This window comes from Canis lupus, chromosome 8 (genome assembly GCF_048164855.1).
Source record: "Canis lupus baileyi chromosome 8, mCanLup2.hap1, whole genome shotgun sequence".
In the NCBI taxonomy this organism is placed as follows: domain Eukaryota; kingdom Metazoa; phylum Chordata; class Mammalia; order Carnivora; family Canidae; genus Canis; species Canis lupus.
This window is the reverse complement of record NC_132845.1, coordinates 21,757,598-21,775,667: the sequence shown is the minus strand read 5'-3', so window position 1 is coordinate 21,775,667 and position 18,070 is coordinate 21,757,598. Positions and strand designations below refer to the sequence as shown.

The 18,070-nt window shown below is 37.6% G+C and overlaps 1 protein-coding gene across 19 annotated transcripts in view; it reads right to left on the bottom strand.

The window, feature by feature from the left end:
* Positions 1-18,070, bottom strand: part of CCDC18 (coiled-coil domain containing 18) — a 108,765-nt gene that overhangs the window by 11,272 nt on the left and 79,423 nt on the right. For all 19 annotated transcript variants that reach the window (XM_072834532.1, XM_072834536.1, XM_072834539.1 and 16 more), the window contains one exon: positions 8,433-8,900. In XM_072834532.1, the coding sequence (XP_072690633.1) occupies positions 8,433-8,900 (468 nt within the window). The remainder of the gene's footprint in view (positions 1-8,432; positions 8,901-18,070) is intronic.

Sequence of the window (18,070 nt, the reverse complement as noted above, 5' to 3'; positions counted from 1 at the left end):
TCTACCTCTGAAACTAATAATACACTATATGTTAATTGAACTTAAATTTTAAAAAAAGTAGTTAAGAACAAAGACTCATCTACATAATGAGGAGAATAATAGTACCCACTACAATAGAACTATTTGGTACTATTAAAGTAATAATACCAATCAATAAAAATTAAATGAGTCAATGTAAAGCATTTATTTTTATTTTTTAAAGATTTTACTCACTTGAGAGAGCACACAAGTGGGGAGAGGGGCAGAAGGAGAGGGAGAAGCAGACCCCCTGCAGAATGGGGAGCCCAATGCAGGCCTTGATCCCAGGACTCCAAGATCATGACCTGAGCTGAAGTCTGACACCAAACTGACTGAGCCACCTAGGCAGGTGTCCCTTATGCAAGCATTTAAAATAGTGCCTGGCATATAGTAAATGCAATATATTACCATGATTACAATCTGTCACTGTACTAATCAAGTTTATCCTATATAAAAATAAGTTCTATTTATCAGAAATACTGTTGCACATCTAAGATACTAGGGCCATTAGAATATTCTCAAAGAAAGCAGTACTTCCCCCTGAGGAACATTCTGAAAACTTGTGATAGTTCTTTTTGGTTGTCACTGTGATGGGGAGATCCTTTTGCTGGCATATAACCAAAAGGACAAAACATGCCAGATATATCTTTAGGGCCATTTTACCAAACAGAACATCCTACTAGACTTCCCTAGTCCATTTATATTTTCTCATTTTCCAAGATAACTATTTAATATACCTTTCCAGTCCTTAATCCTCTAGCACCTTACCCTGCCATAGCTCATAGTCTTACTAAGAAAACCTTCACTAAGAAAATAAAGGCAATCAATAAAAAATTGCTCCTTTCTCACCAAATCTACACCATGTGTTTCTGCACCCATATATTGTACTTTATCACTACAGTGGATTAACTCTTCTTTTATCCAAGGCCAAATCTACTCCTCTGCTGGATTTTATCTCCTTCAGCCTACCTTAAGAATTTTACTCTTACTCTGTGATTATCAGTTTTCCTTTCTATCAGATCATTCCCACCAATCAAATGTTGTTTTATCTCTTATGCTAAAAAAAAAAAAAAAAAGAAGTAAACAAAACCAAAAAACTCTCTTGACATTACATCTCCCTCATTTCTTTACATCAAAAGAGTTGCCTGTTTTTGGTGTTTTCATTTCTTCTCCTCCTATTCTCTGCTGATCACACTCTAACCAGGCTTTATTCTATTACCCTGAAGCCATTCTCATAAATGTCATCAACAGCTTGCATATTACCAAATACAAAAATTATTAATCCTCACTTTATTTAGCAACATTTGATCTCTTTTCTGAAACATGTGATATGTTTCCTTATTTCTTCCTCCTGTTTAAATCTCAGTTAGCTTTATTGGATCCTCAACTTCTTGAATGTTAAAAGTAATTTTTAAAAAAGATTTTATTTATTTATTCATGAGAGACACACACAGAGACAGAGACATAGGCAGAGAGAGAAGCAGGCTCCCTGCAGGGAGACCAATGTGAGACTTGATCCTGGGACTCCAGGATCACGACCTGAGCCAAAGGTAGATGCTCCACTGCTGAGCCACCCAGGCATCCTGCTAAAAGTAATTTAGCCTTACTAAATTAAGCTTAATTTGGGGGCAGCTTTTTTCTACTTCCACTAATTCCCTTGACTTAATCCAGCATTATGGTTTTAGCAATCATCTATATGCTGATACCTAAATTTGTAACTTCAGCCTCTTTAACTCAATCATTTGTTTGGCATCTTCATTTGGATATCTAATAGAAATCTCTAATATATCAAATGTTAATTTTTTGAACTTTCCATGCTTTCAAATCTGCTCATCTCATAGTATTCCCCAACTGAATAAAAGCTCAGTTACTCTTGCCAAAATCTTTGGAGTCTTCCTTGACTACTATTTCGCTCAAGACCTACATAAAACCTCCAGCTTCAAAATATATTCAGAAATGGAACTATTCTCAACACTTCCACATCTATCCTTTTGCCTACTCCAAATCATCTCTTGCCTAGGTTATTATACATAGCCTCCTAAATGGGTCTGCTCTTATTCCTTTATCATCCATTCTTTCTAAAACAGCCAGACTGATCCTTTAAACACATAAATCAGATAAGTGTCACTTCCCTAAGGAGAACCCTCCAATGGCTTCCCATCACACTTCAAATAAAATTGAAAGTTCTTGTAGGAGGTACAAGACTGCTAGAGTACCCCCACCCCCCACCATCATCTCTTATCTCCTACTATTTTCCCTCTTGTTTATACCAAACCAGCAAGACACCTGCTAGCTGGTTTTTGTACATGTCAGGCAGGCTACTACCACAGAACTTTAGTACTTGTTGTTCCCTTTCTTCCAATGCTCTTCCTTCAGATACTGAGATAGCTTACTTCCTTACTTCCTACAGGTCTCTGATCAAATGTCACCTTCTTGAGACACCTTCCCTGACTACCCTATTTAAACAGTACCCCCGTCACACTGCATGCTCTTATTTCCACCTAGCATTAGAGCATATGTCTATTTACTTGTTTACTGATGGTCTCCCCACTGAAATGTAAGCTCTATTTGGACAGGGTCTTAGTCATTTTTGTTTATTTCTATAACCCTAGTGCCTGGTGTATAGTAGATACTCAATTAATAATGAAATGGCTGAATAAATGATAAAAAATAAACACAATTATAGTTTTAAAGGCTAGATGAAAACTAATTCTATCAGGCATTATACATGATTGCCTTATACCATCTAACTTGCTTACTATACACTTGAGATTTCGTGTGTAAATTTTATTTTACCAATACAAATATTATTTTTTTAGTTTTCTGTGTATAAGCAGTAAATTAAGCTCTTTTTAATGTGGAGAAATAAAAAGGTCTAACAGTCTTTGTCTTGGATCCATGCTAAAAACGCTTGTTAAATTTTTTAGGCCACCAATGCTAGTTTGATGTGTTTGAAAATGAAACAAGCATTTGAGAAAAGCTGGATTTCCCTGAAGAGATTATTTCTATATGCAAATTATAGACTAAATGTTTATAAAAATGTTGAGGGGCACGTGGGTGGTCAGTGGGGCACTTGGTGGCTCAGCTGGTTAAGGGTCTGCCCTTTGGCTCAGGTCATGATCTTGGAGTCCTAGGATCAAGTTCTAAATAGGGCTCAGCAGGGAGTCTGCTGGTCCCTCTCCCTGTGCCCCTCCCCCCTGTTCGTGTGCACACACACTCTGTCTCTGTCTCTCTCCTCTCAAATAAATAAATCTTTTAAAAAATGTTTAGTGTCTGTAATGTATGTGTAATAGGGACAGAACTGCCAATTCAGTATGATACGCTCAAGGAATAATGGGAGTAGATAAATCATGTAAATGAGATACTCTGCTACTGTGGAAGTCTGTGAGCAAAGCAAAGGTCACCTTACTAGTTTTTTACTAGAACGGTTTCCAGGAAGTCTAGAAACAACTAATTTTGGAGATCCAAAAACATTTTCCAATGCAGCTAGCTCCTGAATAACATGGGTTGACTTTTGACTAACAGGTTTGAACTGCACAGGTCCCTTTTTTTTTTTTTTTTCTTTTTTTTTTAGATTTATTCATGAGAGACACAGAGAGACAGAGAGAGAGGCAGAGACACAGGCAGAGGGAGAAGCAGGCTCCATGCAGGGAGCCTGATGTGGGACTTGATCCCGAGGCCTCCAGTATCCGGCCCTGGGCTGAAGGCGGCACTAAACCGCTGAGCCACCAGGGCTGCCCCCAGGTCCACTTTTATGCTAATTTTTTCAATGTATTTGTTTTCTTGGAGAATTGCAACAATTAAAAAAAGTCACAGAAGAACCTCACAGCCTAGAAATATCAAAAAATTAAGAAAAGGTATGTCATACATACATAAAATACACATAAGTCTATTATAAAAAAGTTAAGATTCATCAAAATTTACACACATACAGACTGCATATGGCATCATCTGCAGTTGAAATATAAACAAATGTAAATATACAGTATTAAATAACTGCATAAAATTAAATGTAGTACTACTGTAATAATCTTGCAGGCACCACCTGTTGCTATTGTGGTAAGCTCAAGTGTTGTATTGCTTAGAACACTATATGATGTTAATCACCTCCATCTCTCCAGCAAATTACATACTGCAATAAAAAAGTGACTTCTTGCAGTTCTCACATGTTTTTTCTGGTGTTTAGTACAATACCATAAACTTTTTTTTTTAAAAGATTTTATTTATTCATGAGACCTACAGAAAGAGAGAGAGGCAGAGACACAGGCAGAGGGAGAAGCAGGCTCCCCCCTGGGAGCCTGATGTTGGACCCAATCCCAGGACCCCAGGATCACGACCTGAGCCAAAGGTAGACACTCGACCACTGAGCCACCCAGGTGTTCCCATAAACTTTTAAAAAATATCCAGGGACCCATACAAAGTGCTGCTAGTGATGTTGGAAGTATTCTCAAGAAGCAGAAAAGAGTCATGGCATTACAAGAAAAAATTGAATTGCTTGGTATGTATTGTAGACTGAGGTTTGCAGCTGTGCTTACCCACCATTTCAAGATAAGTGAATCCAGTATAAGGACCATCGTAAAAAAAGAAAAAGAAATTGGTGAAGCCATCACTGCAATTACGCTAGCAGATATGAAAACCTTGCACCTTTTATCTTGTGTTAAAAATGCAACTTTATGTGATTATAAGACCTGTTGTAAGAAAGGCATGCCTGGAGGCTTTAATACAATTCAAGGAAAAGCAAAGTCATTATATGACAACTTAGAGCAAAGGAAAGGTGAAGGATCTAAAGCTGTAGAATTTAAAGCCAACAAAGTATGGTTTGATAATTTTAGAAATAGGTTTGGCCAAAAAATGTCAAGGTAAAGCAAACCAGCTTCTGCTGACCAAGAAGCAGCTGACAGTTCCTGGATATCATCAAGAAAATTACTGAGGAGAAAGGATATCTGTCTGAATAGGTTTTTAATACAGTCAAAAATTTCCTGTTCTGGACAAAAATGCCTCAAAGGACATTTATTTTTATGACATGGACCCTTCTATGATATGGGCACGGAACCACAGGCAAATGGTAGAAGAGGATTGGTAATGTATAAAAACATTTTTAAAGAAATGCAAAAACAAAAAAAAAATCACAGAGAAACTCTAATGTATTTTCATAAAGTTACACCAAATGTGTCTGCTTCTCCTGCCTCTTCTTCCACCTCCTCTACCCCTTCAGCCTCTGCCACCCTTTAAGACAGCAAGACCAACCCCTCCTTTTTCTCAGCCTACTCAATGTGAAGACAAGGATGAAGATCTTTATAATTCTCTCCACTTAACAAATAATAACCATGCCATACAATTAATAAACTTATCTGTTGTGTGTTTTCATGTGAAAATCTAATAATGTAGAACAAGAACTGTATGAGACATTTCTGTGTCATCATCATCATCATATGCAAGACCTGTATGGAAGTGGACAGACTATCCTTACATAGATGTAAGGTGAATAATATTTAATATAAACTTAATAATGTGTTAGCTTTCAGAGGAGGGGCAAGATGGCGGAAGAGTAGGGTTCCCAAATCACCTGTCCCCACCAAATTACCTAGATAACCTTCAAATCATCCTGAAAATCTACGAATTCGGCCTGAGATTTAAAGAGAGAACAGCTGAAACGCTACAGTGAGAAGAGTTTGTGCTTCTATCAAGGTAGGAAGATGGGGGGGGGGGGGAGGGGAAGAAATAAAGAAACAAAAGGCATCCAAGGGGGAGGGGTCCCACGAGGAGCCGGGCTAAGGCCAGGGCGAGTGTCCCCAGGACAGGAGAGACCCGTCCCGGAGAAGCAGGAGCTGCACCAACCTTCCCGGGCGGAAAGGCGCCCGCAGGGAGTTAGAGCAGGACCCCAGGAGGGCGGGGATGCCCTCAGGCTCCCTGGGACATTAACAGACACCTGCCCGTCCAGGAGAGTGCGCACCTGGGCTAAGGGCTGCAGCGCGCACACATTGACCCGGGAGCAGATTGGAGGGGCTCGGGTGGCGGCTCCGCGGAGGGGGCTGTGCGGCCGGGGAGCAGCTCGGTGGGGCTTCGGCGGTGGCTCCGCAGAGGGGGCTGTGCCACCGGGAGCGTGAATCCAACAGCGCAGGCTCGGGAGCACAGGGCGCCGGGACACAGCCCAAGATCCGGCCTCCCCCCAGGACAGGCAGAGGCCGGGAGGGCACAGGACAGCAAGGACACTCCTACCTGGGGCTGAGCAGATCAGCGGCCCCGCCCCGGAGCCTCCAGGCCCCTGCAGACGGAGAGCTCCGGAGTTATTGCGGGGGCTGAATCCAGGTTTCCAGAGCTGCCGCAGCCACTGGGGTTGTTCCTCCAGGGGCCTCACGGGGTAAACAACCCCCACTGAGCCCTGCACCAGGCAGGGGGCAGAGCAGCTCCCCCAAGTGCTAACACCTGAAAATCAGCACAACAGGCCCCTCCCCCAGAAGACCAGCTAGACGGACAAGTTCCAGGGGAAGTCAAGGGACTTAAAGTATACAGAATCAGAAGATACTCCCCCGTGTTTTTTTTTTTTTTTCTCTTTTTGATTTCTGATTGCTTCCCCCACCCTTTTTTCCCCCTTTTTCTTTTTCTTTTTCTTCTTTTTCCTTTTTTCTTCCTTTTTTTCTTTTTTCTCTTTCTCTTTTCTTTCCTTCTTTCTCTCTCTTTTTCTCCTTTTCCCAATACAACTTGTTTTTGGCCACTCTGCACTAAGCAAAATGACTAGAAGGAAAACCTCACCTCAAAAGAAAGAATCAGAAACAGTCCTCTCTCCCACAGAGTTACAAAATCTGGATTACAATTCAATGTCAGAAAGCCAATTCAGAAGCACTATTATACAGCTACTGGTGGCTCTAGAAAAAAGCATAAAGGACTCAAGAGACTTCATGACTGCAGAATTTAGATCCATCCAATCAGGCAGAAATTAAAAATCAATTGAATGAGATGCAATCCAAACTAGAAGTCTTAACGAGGGTTAACGGGATGGAAGAACGAGTGAGTGACACAGAAGACAAGTTGATGGCAAAGAGGGAAACTGAGGAAAAAAGAGACAGACAATTAAAAGACCATGAAGACAGATTAAGGGAAATAAACGACAGCCTGAGGAAGAAAAACCTACATTTAATTGGGGTTCCCGAGGGCGCCGAAAGGGCCAGAGGGCCAGAATATGTATTTGAACAAATCATAGTTGAAAACTTTCCTAATCTGGGAAGGGAAACAGGCATTCAGATCCAGGAAATAGAGAGATCCCCTCCTAAAATCAATAATGTGTTAGCTTTCTTACTGTTTTTATAACTTTGCTTTCAAAGAGTAACATTACCATAGAGTGTGCCCTTCTCTCTAGTCAATGAGGAAGGTGCATAGCAGCCCATCATTACAGATAAGTGGTTTTTAAAAAAAAGTAACACTTTTTTCAATACTGTTATGAATATGATTAGAATATTGTTTGCCATAAAAATTTTATGATTCATTATTTGTGTATAGGTTAGACTACCATAAAGCATTCATATTGCTACTGCTTCCTTATCAATACATATTATATCTGTAAATAAATACAAATTTTTCATATTATCTTTTCATTTTTGATATCTAATGTTAGTTACACATATAACATCTACAGTGTTTTGTATAAGACAATATTGATGTAGGTACTGACAATCTTATAAACAGATGATACAAACTTATGATATCAATAAATAAAATACAGTACTGTAAATGTACTTTTTCTTATGATTTTTTTTCTAACTTTATTGTATGAATACAGTATATAATATATATAACATACAAAATGAATTAAATTGTTCAGGTTATTAGTAAGCTTCTAGTCAACAGGCTATTGCCAGTTAAGTTTTGGGAAAGTCAAAAGTTACACATGAATTTTCAGCTGCGCTGCAGGGCAGGATGAAAGAGTCAGTGGCCCTAAACCCTGCACTATTCAAGGAACAATGTTATTCTAGAGTTCAAAATACTTTTCTAATATGAAGCAGACTTAGTTCTTTAATCAAATATAAAGATTATATATTTAATCAAATGTATAGGCTATTTTAATCAAAGCTAAATTTTCAACCCTACTTACAATGGATTTTTTTTGAACTTCCAATATTTGTATATCACTCAATGGCATGCTTTATTTTTTTTAATATTTTATTTATTTATTAGAGACACACACAGAAAGAGAGAGAGAGAGATAGGCAGAGGGAGAAGCAGGCTCCATGCAGGGAGCCCGACATGGGACTAGACCCCGGGTCTCTAGAATCATGCCCTGGGTTGAAGGCGGGCGCTACACCGCTAAGCCATTGGGGCTGCCCGGCATGCTTCATTTAAATATATTTTTCTACAAATAACAAAATTATATTCATTGGAGACAAATTATTATAACTTTGAATATATGACATACATACCTGAGGTAAACCAGCACCTGTTTGCATAGAGGACTTTTTCAATAGTCTCACTTCTTTGTTTATGTATCTTAGCATTCCACTGAGAGTACTGAAGTCATTATTCTCAGAACTATCATCTTCTAGGTCATATGTGAGAGGTTTAAATGAGTCTGACTGGGTATAAGTCAGATCCTTCTGGCTTTCTTCTAATGTTGAAGGCTGTTCTAACTGCATTTTTTTTAAGTCCTGCAGTAATTCTTCGGAAAGATCTTCATCACTATGAGTCTTGAAATTAAGGTCACTGGCACTAATAGAGCGACGCAGTTTTCTACACTTGAAAAAGGCTGTGTGAGAATGTTTAGCAAATTTTGGATCTTGAATGTCAGGCATAATTTCTGTTGCAGATGCAAGCAGGGCTGGTAGAAACTTAATGTCTTCTGCCCTTTCACGTCCAGAAATTTTGGCTTGTAATCTGGTTAATTCTGATTCCTGTAGAAAAATATATAGGTGTTCAATACATTTTTGTTAAATGAATAAGTTACTTAAATGTCTTCTAAGAGTCCATCCATGATTTCTTAAGTCAACCTTCTGCCCAGAACACAAATTTCTTTTATAGCAGCAACCCAAGAGATATTTCAAAGCTCTGTTTAAACCCTTCATTTTGGGACAAATATGTTCACTTGAAATATGTTAAAACTATACTAAGGAATTCCCTGATAACTAGATTTTCCTTATACCAGTTTTTCTTTTTAAACTGCTAATGACAGTATCAGTTTCTATTTAAGGCTGAAATGTTACATCTAAAAATTTCTTTTCCTAAGTATAATGATACACTATATTTTGCTCACCTAAAATATATATACATATGAAAAACTTCTCCCTTCAGAATTCCTTATAGGAAATAAATCTATATTAACTACTCTGCTTCACATATTCTCATTATACAAAAGCTTCATTACACCAGAAATTTTTCAAAGAAAAGCCTTTTAGTAAGGACTGATTAAATATTAAGCTTTTCATTCTTATTATTTTTCCATGTCCTTCATTTGGGTCCTCTGACCCAACTTTGGAATCCTAAGAATGAGACTACATGTACTGAAAAATCATAAAGCCTAAAAAAATGAAGAGAAGACACAAATAATGTGTAGTAGTCTTCTGTTCAAATACATTTTTCCTTTTCTTATAGGTATTAGTGACTTTTAATCTGATAGTTTCTTTTTTTTAATTTTTTTTAATTTTTATTTATTTATGATAGTCACAGAGAGAGAGAGAAAGAGGCAGAGACACAGGGCAGAGGGAGAAGCAGGCTCCATGCACTGGGAGCCCGATGTGGGACTCGATCCCGGGTCTCCAGGATCGCGCCCTGGGCCAAAGGCAGGCACCAAACTGCTGCGCCACCCAGGGATCCCCCTGATAGTTTCTATTCTTTCTAAAAATACTATACTTACTAAAACTCATAATCACAGAATACATTACAAAATGAAAGTTTAACATGATTATTTCAGTTCTTTGATATCTGTTACTTCATCTGGTAAAAGTTATTTACAAGTGGCCAAAAACAAAACAAAACAAAACAAACCCCCCAAAAACCCCAAGTGGCCAGAGTGCCAATTTTTGTAGTAAATCTTGTATTTACATTCTTATAATCACAATTAATAAAGTAGCTATAGAATTGACACCCACAGCTTGGGTGCAGTTGATATTTTTTAACTCTAGCTACAGAGTTATTTAGCCATAATTGAGGATTGTGGTATCTCAGATAAGTAGGAATCCATGTAGCTTTCAGTTTAATATTTAGTTCTTATAATGAAATGTAGTATACCTTTAAACCTAATTCAACTTTTTCTTAAGACTCAAAGAAGATCACTGTTGTGGTCACTGTTACAGCATGCCATAATATAGTAAGGCTGTTAGCACTCTCAGAAAATGGTCTAAGCTTTGCCCTTGTTCCAGTTAACCTCATAATAGGGTATTTATGAGGGTACTAAGTGAGCTGGAAAGATCAGTTGCCTCCAACATTCTTCCTTCTCCCTCACTTCTGTTTCTGTTCTGTCATTTACTGCTGCTGTCAGTGGAACTGCTATTATTTATAGCTACTTCTAATTGTTATAGTTATGCCAGCTTCTGCTCGTCTATTAGCTTTTTTTTTATTCTGTCCTTTTTTTAAAAAAAAAATTATTTATTTATTCATGACAGAGAGAGAAAGAGAGAGAAAGATAGAGAGAAAAGCAGGCTCCATGCAGGGAGCCCAATGCAGGACTCGATCTCAGGACTCCAGGATCACACCCTGGGCCAAAGGCAGACGCTAAACTGCTGAGCCACCCAGGGATCCCCTATTCTGTCCTCCTTAACTCTTCTTCAGTCTAGACTTTAGAGCCAGTTAACAGTGACTTTGAGAGTTACAAAGTTTATTTAAAGAGTAATGGACAAAAGCTTCTTTAACTTAAGAAAAGAAATAGACCTCCAGATCCAGGAAGCACAGAGAATTCCAGATATGATGAATCCAGAGACCCAAACTGAAACACATTATAATTAAATTGTCAAAAATCAAAGACAATGAGAGAATCTGAAAAGCAGTAAGAGAAAAACTACTTCTTATATATAAGGAAACTCCTGTGAAACAGTCAAAAGAAAAATCATAGGCAAGAAGAGAGTGGCATGATATATTAAAAGTGGTGAAAGAAAAAAACCTGCCAACCAATAATACTCTTCCTGGCAAAGCTGTCCTTCAGAATTAAAAGTTAAAGCATTTTCCAAACAAGGAAAAGCTAAAGGAATTCATCTCTACTGGACTCACACTAAATTTTAAAGGGAATTCTTCAAGCTGAAAAAAAAAAAAAAATCTAAATAGTAACAGGAAAACACTAAAGTTTCAGTCTCATTGGTAAAAGTAAATATACAGTTAAATTCAGAACACTCTAATGTTCTGATGGTAGGTAACTCTAATATAAACAATTAAAAGACATAGAGAGGGGGGATCCCTGGGTGGTTCAGCGGTTTAGCACCTGCCTTCACCCCAGGGCATGGTCCTGGAGTCCCGGGATCCAGTCCCACGTCAGGCTCCCTGCGGGGAGCCTGCTTCTCCTTCTGCCTGTGTCTCTGCCTTTCTCTCTGTCTCTCTCTCTGTGTCTCTCACAAATAAATAAATAAAATCTTAAAAAAAAAAAAAAAAGACATAGGGAAGAGTTCCTGGAAAGACCGAGTAGGAGGATCCTAAGCTCACTTCATCCCACGGATGCAACTAGATAACACGCACATCAGGGTGACTAATCCAGAAAATGACCCAAAGACTAGCAGAACAGATTCTCTACTGCTAACTGTAGAGAAGAGGCCACAAAGAAGAGGGTAGGAAGGAAGGAGACTTGGTTGGGAGCCAAACTGACCAGTGGGACTGTCTGGAGGGAATGATACTGTGGGCATGGAGAGGAACACACTCTATGCCAGAACCCCAGGGGACCTGCCCTGGTATACCAGATGAATCCCTGTAACATTTGGCTTTGAAAACTTTAGGGGCTCAACTCTGTGAGTTCTTACCATCAGTGGAACTTTAAAAATCAGCAGGCTGGACTCTGGGAGAGGAGCTGGAAGGGTAGAGCCCCACCCTTAGAGAGACAGAGCAGCAAACAGTCCCATAAAGATATAGCATAGAAGCAGCAGTTTGAAAAACTGCCTGGGGTAAATGAGAGGGAGATCAGTTTACTAATCTCAGGGTGTGTGTATTGGAGGGGGCAGGAATCTTTGGAAGGCTCTAAGAACACAAGAGCTGCTGGAAGCCACTTCCCTCCCTTGCCCCCCAGCCTAGATAAATAAGACACTTGTGGGAACCAGTGCAGCTCAAACACTTTCCACCTAGTTTGCTAACAGTGTGCCCTATCCCTATGTCCTGCGGATTTGCCCTATGCAACCTAGCCTGGGCAAGTTTTCAAAAGTGGCTCCAAGTCCCCTCCCATAGACTAGCAAATACTGTGCATCCCACCCCTGTATTCTCCTGCAGACCTGCCCTTGACAGGAATCTATCTAAAGTGGTGGTACAAGTTAGCAGTGTGAAAGCAGCCCTGACAGGGGCCACCACCACTCCAAAGTGCCTCTTGCTCCAGGAAGAGGGGAAGATAACCACACATATCAGTACAACTGTGGCCCCAGAGGTGGGCTGGGGGCAGACATCTGGTCTGACTGCAGGCCTTGCCCACCAACAAAAGCTTCTTGGGGACAACACACGGAGGGTATCCTGCAGATCAGTGCTACTGTAGCTCTAGCAAATGCCTGGTCTGACCCAACCCAAGCCCGAGGCAGCCCCAGACTGGCCAACTAATAACACAGGGACCAAACCCTGTCCACAACAGGCAAAGACAGCCATTGCAGATGAATAGACTGAAGGCAAATGCAGCTCAGCCACAACCGTAGAACACACATAAAAGACACTTCTGGAGCATGAAATTCTGGTGAATAGGGAATAGTGCAGTGTGAGGTCAGATACAGGACCTCTTCTTCATAAGGCTGTGACTTTCAAGATCAGAAGACATAGCTGACTTTCCAAACACAGAAACAGACACAGAAGGACAAAATGAGGAGGCAGAGGAATCCATCTCAAATGAAAGAGGACAAAATCACAGCAAGAGAGCTAATGAAACAAAGATAATATGCCTGATGGAGAATTTAAACTAATAGTCATAAAGATCCTCACTGGACTTGAGAAAAGAGTGGAGGACCTCAGTGACACCCTCAATAGAGACAGAATACATTTAAAAAAATCTATCAGAGATGCAGAAATCCTCAACAAAATATTAGCAAACTTAATCCAACAATACATTAAAAAAGTTCATTCACCACCATCAAGTGAGATTTATTCTGGGGTTGCAAGGGTGGTTTGCTATTCATAAATCAATGTAATACATCATATCAACACTAGAAATGATAAGAACCACAAGATCATTTCAATAGGCAAAGAAAAAGCATTGACAAAGTACAACATCCATTCATCCACTCATGATAAAATCACTTAACAAAGTAGGTTTATTTTTTTCCCAAAGTAGTGTTTTTTAAATTTTTTAAATTTAAATTCAATTAGTCAACATATAGTTGTTTCAGATGTAGTGCTCTGAAACAACTAATATATCAGCTCATCATTAGTTTCAGATGTAGTGTTCAATAATACATCAGTTGTCAACAAAGGTTTAGAGGGAACATACCTCAACATAATAAAGGCCGTATGTCAAAAACTCATAGCTAACATCATACTCAATGGTGAAAAACTGAGATCTTTTCCCCTACAACCAGGAATATGACAAGGATGTCTACTCTCACCACTTTAATTCAACACAGTATTGGAAATCCTAGCCATAGTTATCAGACAAGGAAAAAAGGCAGCCAAATTAGTAAGAAGTAAAATTTTCACTATTTGCAGATGACATGATACTATGTATAGAAAACCCGAAAGACTCTACCAAAAAAACTACTGGAAAATAAATGAATTCAATAAGGTTGCAGAATATAAAAATCAATATTCAGAAACCCATCATATTTCTATATACTACTAATGAAGTAATAGAAAGAGAAAATTAAGAAAACAGATGAGTAAAACAGGTGATGGGGATTAAGGAGTGCACTTGTTTTTATGAGCACAGGGTAATGTATGGAAATGTTGAATAATTCTATTGTACAACTGAAACCAATATAACATTGTATGCTAACTGTACTGAAATTCAAAATAAAATAAAATTGGGATGCCTGGGTGGCTCAGCGGTTGAGCATCCTTTGGCTTAGGGCATGATCCCACGGTCCCAGCATCAAGTCCCACATTGGGCTCCCTGCATGGAGCCTGCTTCTCCCTCTGCCTCTGTTTCTGCCTCTCTTTCTCTCTTTCTCATGAATAAATAAATAAAATCTTTTTAAAAATTAAATAAAAAATTTTAAAAATTTAATAATAAAAGAGATAAATATATATTTCATGTGAATGGAAATCAAAAGGATACTGGAGTAGCTATACTTACATCAGAAAAAATTATCTTTAAGCCAAAACAGTAGGAAGAGACAAACAATATCATTATGTAATGATAAAAGGATCAATCTAATAAGTATATTATGTAAATATAATTTTATGGACATGCATTTTTATGGACCAAAAAAACACAGAAGCACCTAAATATATAAAGCAAATATTAACAGACCTGAAGGGAGAAAAATACAGAAATATAATAATGGGAGAGGACTTGAATATCCCATTTTCATCAAAGGATAAATCAAGGCAGAAAACTCAATAAGGAAAAACTAGACTTGAACTGCACATAAGATCAAATGGACTTAATAAGCATTTGTAGAACATTCCATACAGCACAAAGCCTGTATACATTCTTCTCAAGCATACAAGGAACATTCTGCAAAGTAAACCATGTGTTAGGCCACAAAACAAGTCTTAGTAAATTTTAGAAGACTGAAATATTAATATATTCCAAACACAATAGTATAAAACTAGAAATAAATTACAAGAAAATTGACAATTCACAATTATGTGGGGATTAAAAAATATGCTACCAAACAATAGGCTAAAGAAATTTTTAAAAAATTATCTTGAAATAAATGAGAATTGGAAATACAACATACCAAAAATTATGAGATACAGCAAAAACATTTTTAAAAGAGAAGTTCATAGTGCTAAACACCTACATTAGAAAATAAGATCGCAAATAAGCTAACTTCACACTTTTAGGAACTAGAAAAAAAAAAAAAATAAACTAAGCCCAAAGTTAGGTGAAGGGAAAATAACAGATCAGAGAGACTAAAAAGACAACAGGAAAGATCAATGAAACTGATAAAAAAGCTTTTAAAAAGATAAACAAAATACAAATATTTAGCTAGATTTTCCAAGAAAAAAAAAAGGGCTTTAATAAATAAAATCAGAAATGAGAGACATTTTAACTGCTACCAAACAAATACAAAGAATCATTAGAGACTGATATGAAGACTTATATGCCAACAAATGGACAACCTGGAAGAAACTTGTAAGTTCTAAGAAACATAAAATTTACCAAGACAATCATGAAGAAATAGAGTATGTGAAAAAACTGATTAATAGTAAGGAAATTGGGTAAGTAATTAATTTTTCCAAACTTCCAAAGAAACAAAAGCCCAGGATCAGATGACATCCGCCATAAATTCTACCAAACATTTAAGGAAGAATATCAACCCTTCTCAAACTCTTCCAAAAAACAAACAAACAAACAAACAAACAAAAAACAGAAAAGAAGGGAATCCTTCCAAACTCATTTTATAAGGCCAGTGTCATCCTGATATCAAACTAGACAGGGAAGCTATAAGAAAAGCAGAGACCAATATCCTTGATGAATATAGATACAAAATTCCTCATCAAAATAGCAGAAAATTTGAATTTAACAATGCAAGGATGGTTAGATTATCTGCAAAAAAAAAATCAGTGTGATGCACTGCATTAACAAAATGAAGGATAAAAATCTTAAGATCATCTCAATAGATGCAGAAAAAACATTTGAAAAAATTCAACATCCGGTAAGACCAAGGACACTCTTGCCACTTTTATTCAACATAATCCTGGAAATCCTACCCAGAGCAATTAGGAAAAAGAAAGATAAGGGGTACTTGGGTGGCTCAGTCAGTTAAGCATCTGACTCTTAATTTTGGCTCAGGTCATGATCTCAGGGTTGTGAGATCAAGCCTCATGTCAGGCTCTGTGCTGGGCAAGGAGCCTGCTTAGGATTCTTTCTCTCCCTTTCTTTCTGCCCTTTCCACTCCCTCTTAAAAAAAAAAAGTATTCAAATTGGAAAGAAGCTGTCTCTGTTTGCAAATGACATGATATTATATATAGAAAACACTAAAAACTCCATAAAAAATGGTTAGAATAAATTAATTCAATAAAATTGTAGGGTACAAATTAATATACTATCCAAAGCAATCTACAGATTCACTTTAATCCCCATTGGAATCCAAATTCCAATGGCATTTTTCAAAGAAATAGAACAATCCTAAAGTCTGTATGGAACCAGAAAAGACCCCATCTATCTATAGTAATTTTAAGAAAAAAGAAGAAAGCTGGAGGCATCACATTTCTTCATTTCATTCTATATTACAAAGCTATAGTAATAAAAAAAGAGTATGGTACTGACATAGAAATGGAAACACAGATCAACAGAACAGTCCAGGAAAGAGCTCATGCATATATAGCAAGTTAATTTGTGACAAAGGAGCCAAGAATACACAATGGGAAAAGGATAGTATCAGTATAAATAGTGCTGGGAAAACTGATAGATGCAGAAAGGATGAAACTGTATCACTGTCTTATACTGAACACAAAAATCAACTCCTAATGGACGAAAGATTTAAATTTAAGTTCAGAAAGCATAAATCTCCTAGAAGAAAAAATAGGGGTTACGCTACTTGACATCAAGTCTGGCAATAGTTTTTTGGATTTGACACAAAAGCAAAGGTAATGAAAGCAAATATAAACAAATGGGACTTTATCCAACTAAAAAGCTTCTGCACAGCAGTGTAAACTATCAATAAAATGAAAAGGCAAAAAAAAAATAATAAAATAAATAAAATGAAAAGGCAACCTACAGAATAGGAGAAAATCTCTGCAAATCATATATTTGATAAGGGGTGAATATCTGAAATCTATAAAAAATTCATACAACTCAAAAGCCAAACAATCCAATTAAAAATCGGCAGAGGAACTGAACAGATACTTTTCCAAGACATACAGATGGGCAACATGTACGTGAAAAGGTGCTCAACATCACTCATTATCAGGGAAATGCAAATCAAAACCACAATAAGATATTACCTCACCTCTGTCAGAATGGCTAGTATTAAAACAACAGAAAACAAAAAAACCATCAAAACCCAGAGATAACAAGCGTTGATGTGGGTGTGGAGACAAGGGAATCCCTGTGCACTGTTTGTGGGAATGCAAATTAGGACAGCCACTGTGGAAAACAGTATGGAGATTCCACAAAAAATTAAAGTTAGAACTACAAATATGATCCTACTACACCAATTTTGTGTATATACACAAAGGGAAATAATACAGGATATCAAAAAGATAGATACACTCCTAAGTTCATTCACAGAACCCTTTAGTCAAGATAGGCAAACAACCAGTGTTCATCAAAAGATGAATGGATAAAGATATAGTGTGTACATAAACACAATGAAATATTATTCAGCCATGAGAAAGAAGGACATTTTGCCATTTGTAACAACATGGATGGACCTTGAGGGCATTATGCTAAATAAAACAAAATAGAGAAAGACAAATAGTTCACGGTTATCATTGATATGTGGAATCTTAAAAAAAAGAATCAAACTCAGGAACAGCAGGTAGGAAAGGGGTTGCTGGGTGGTGGGGGAAATAGTAAGAGGTTAGTATAAAACAGTACAACCTTTTAGCTAAAAGATGAATAAGGTCTGAGGATCTAAAGTACAACATGGTGACTATAGTTGGTAATACTGTATTGTACTTGTGAAATTTGTTAAGAAAATAGGACTTAAATGTTCTTACAAAAAAAAAAAGAAATCTAAAAAATGAGAAGTTTGTGTTTGAACATTTATAAATTATTTCTCCTGTGGTAATATGATATACATCATATTCATAATTCCCACATCCAATGTCTTCTTAATAAAATGTTTTT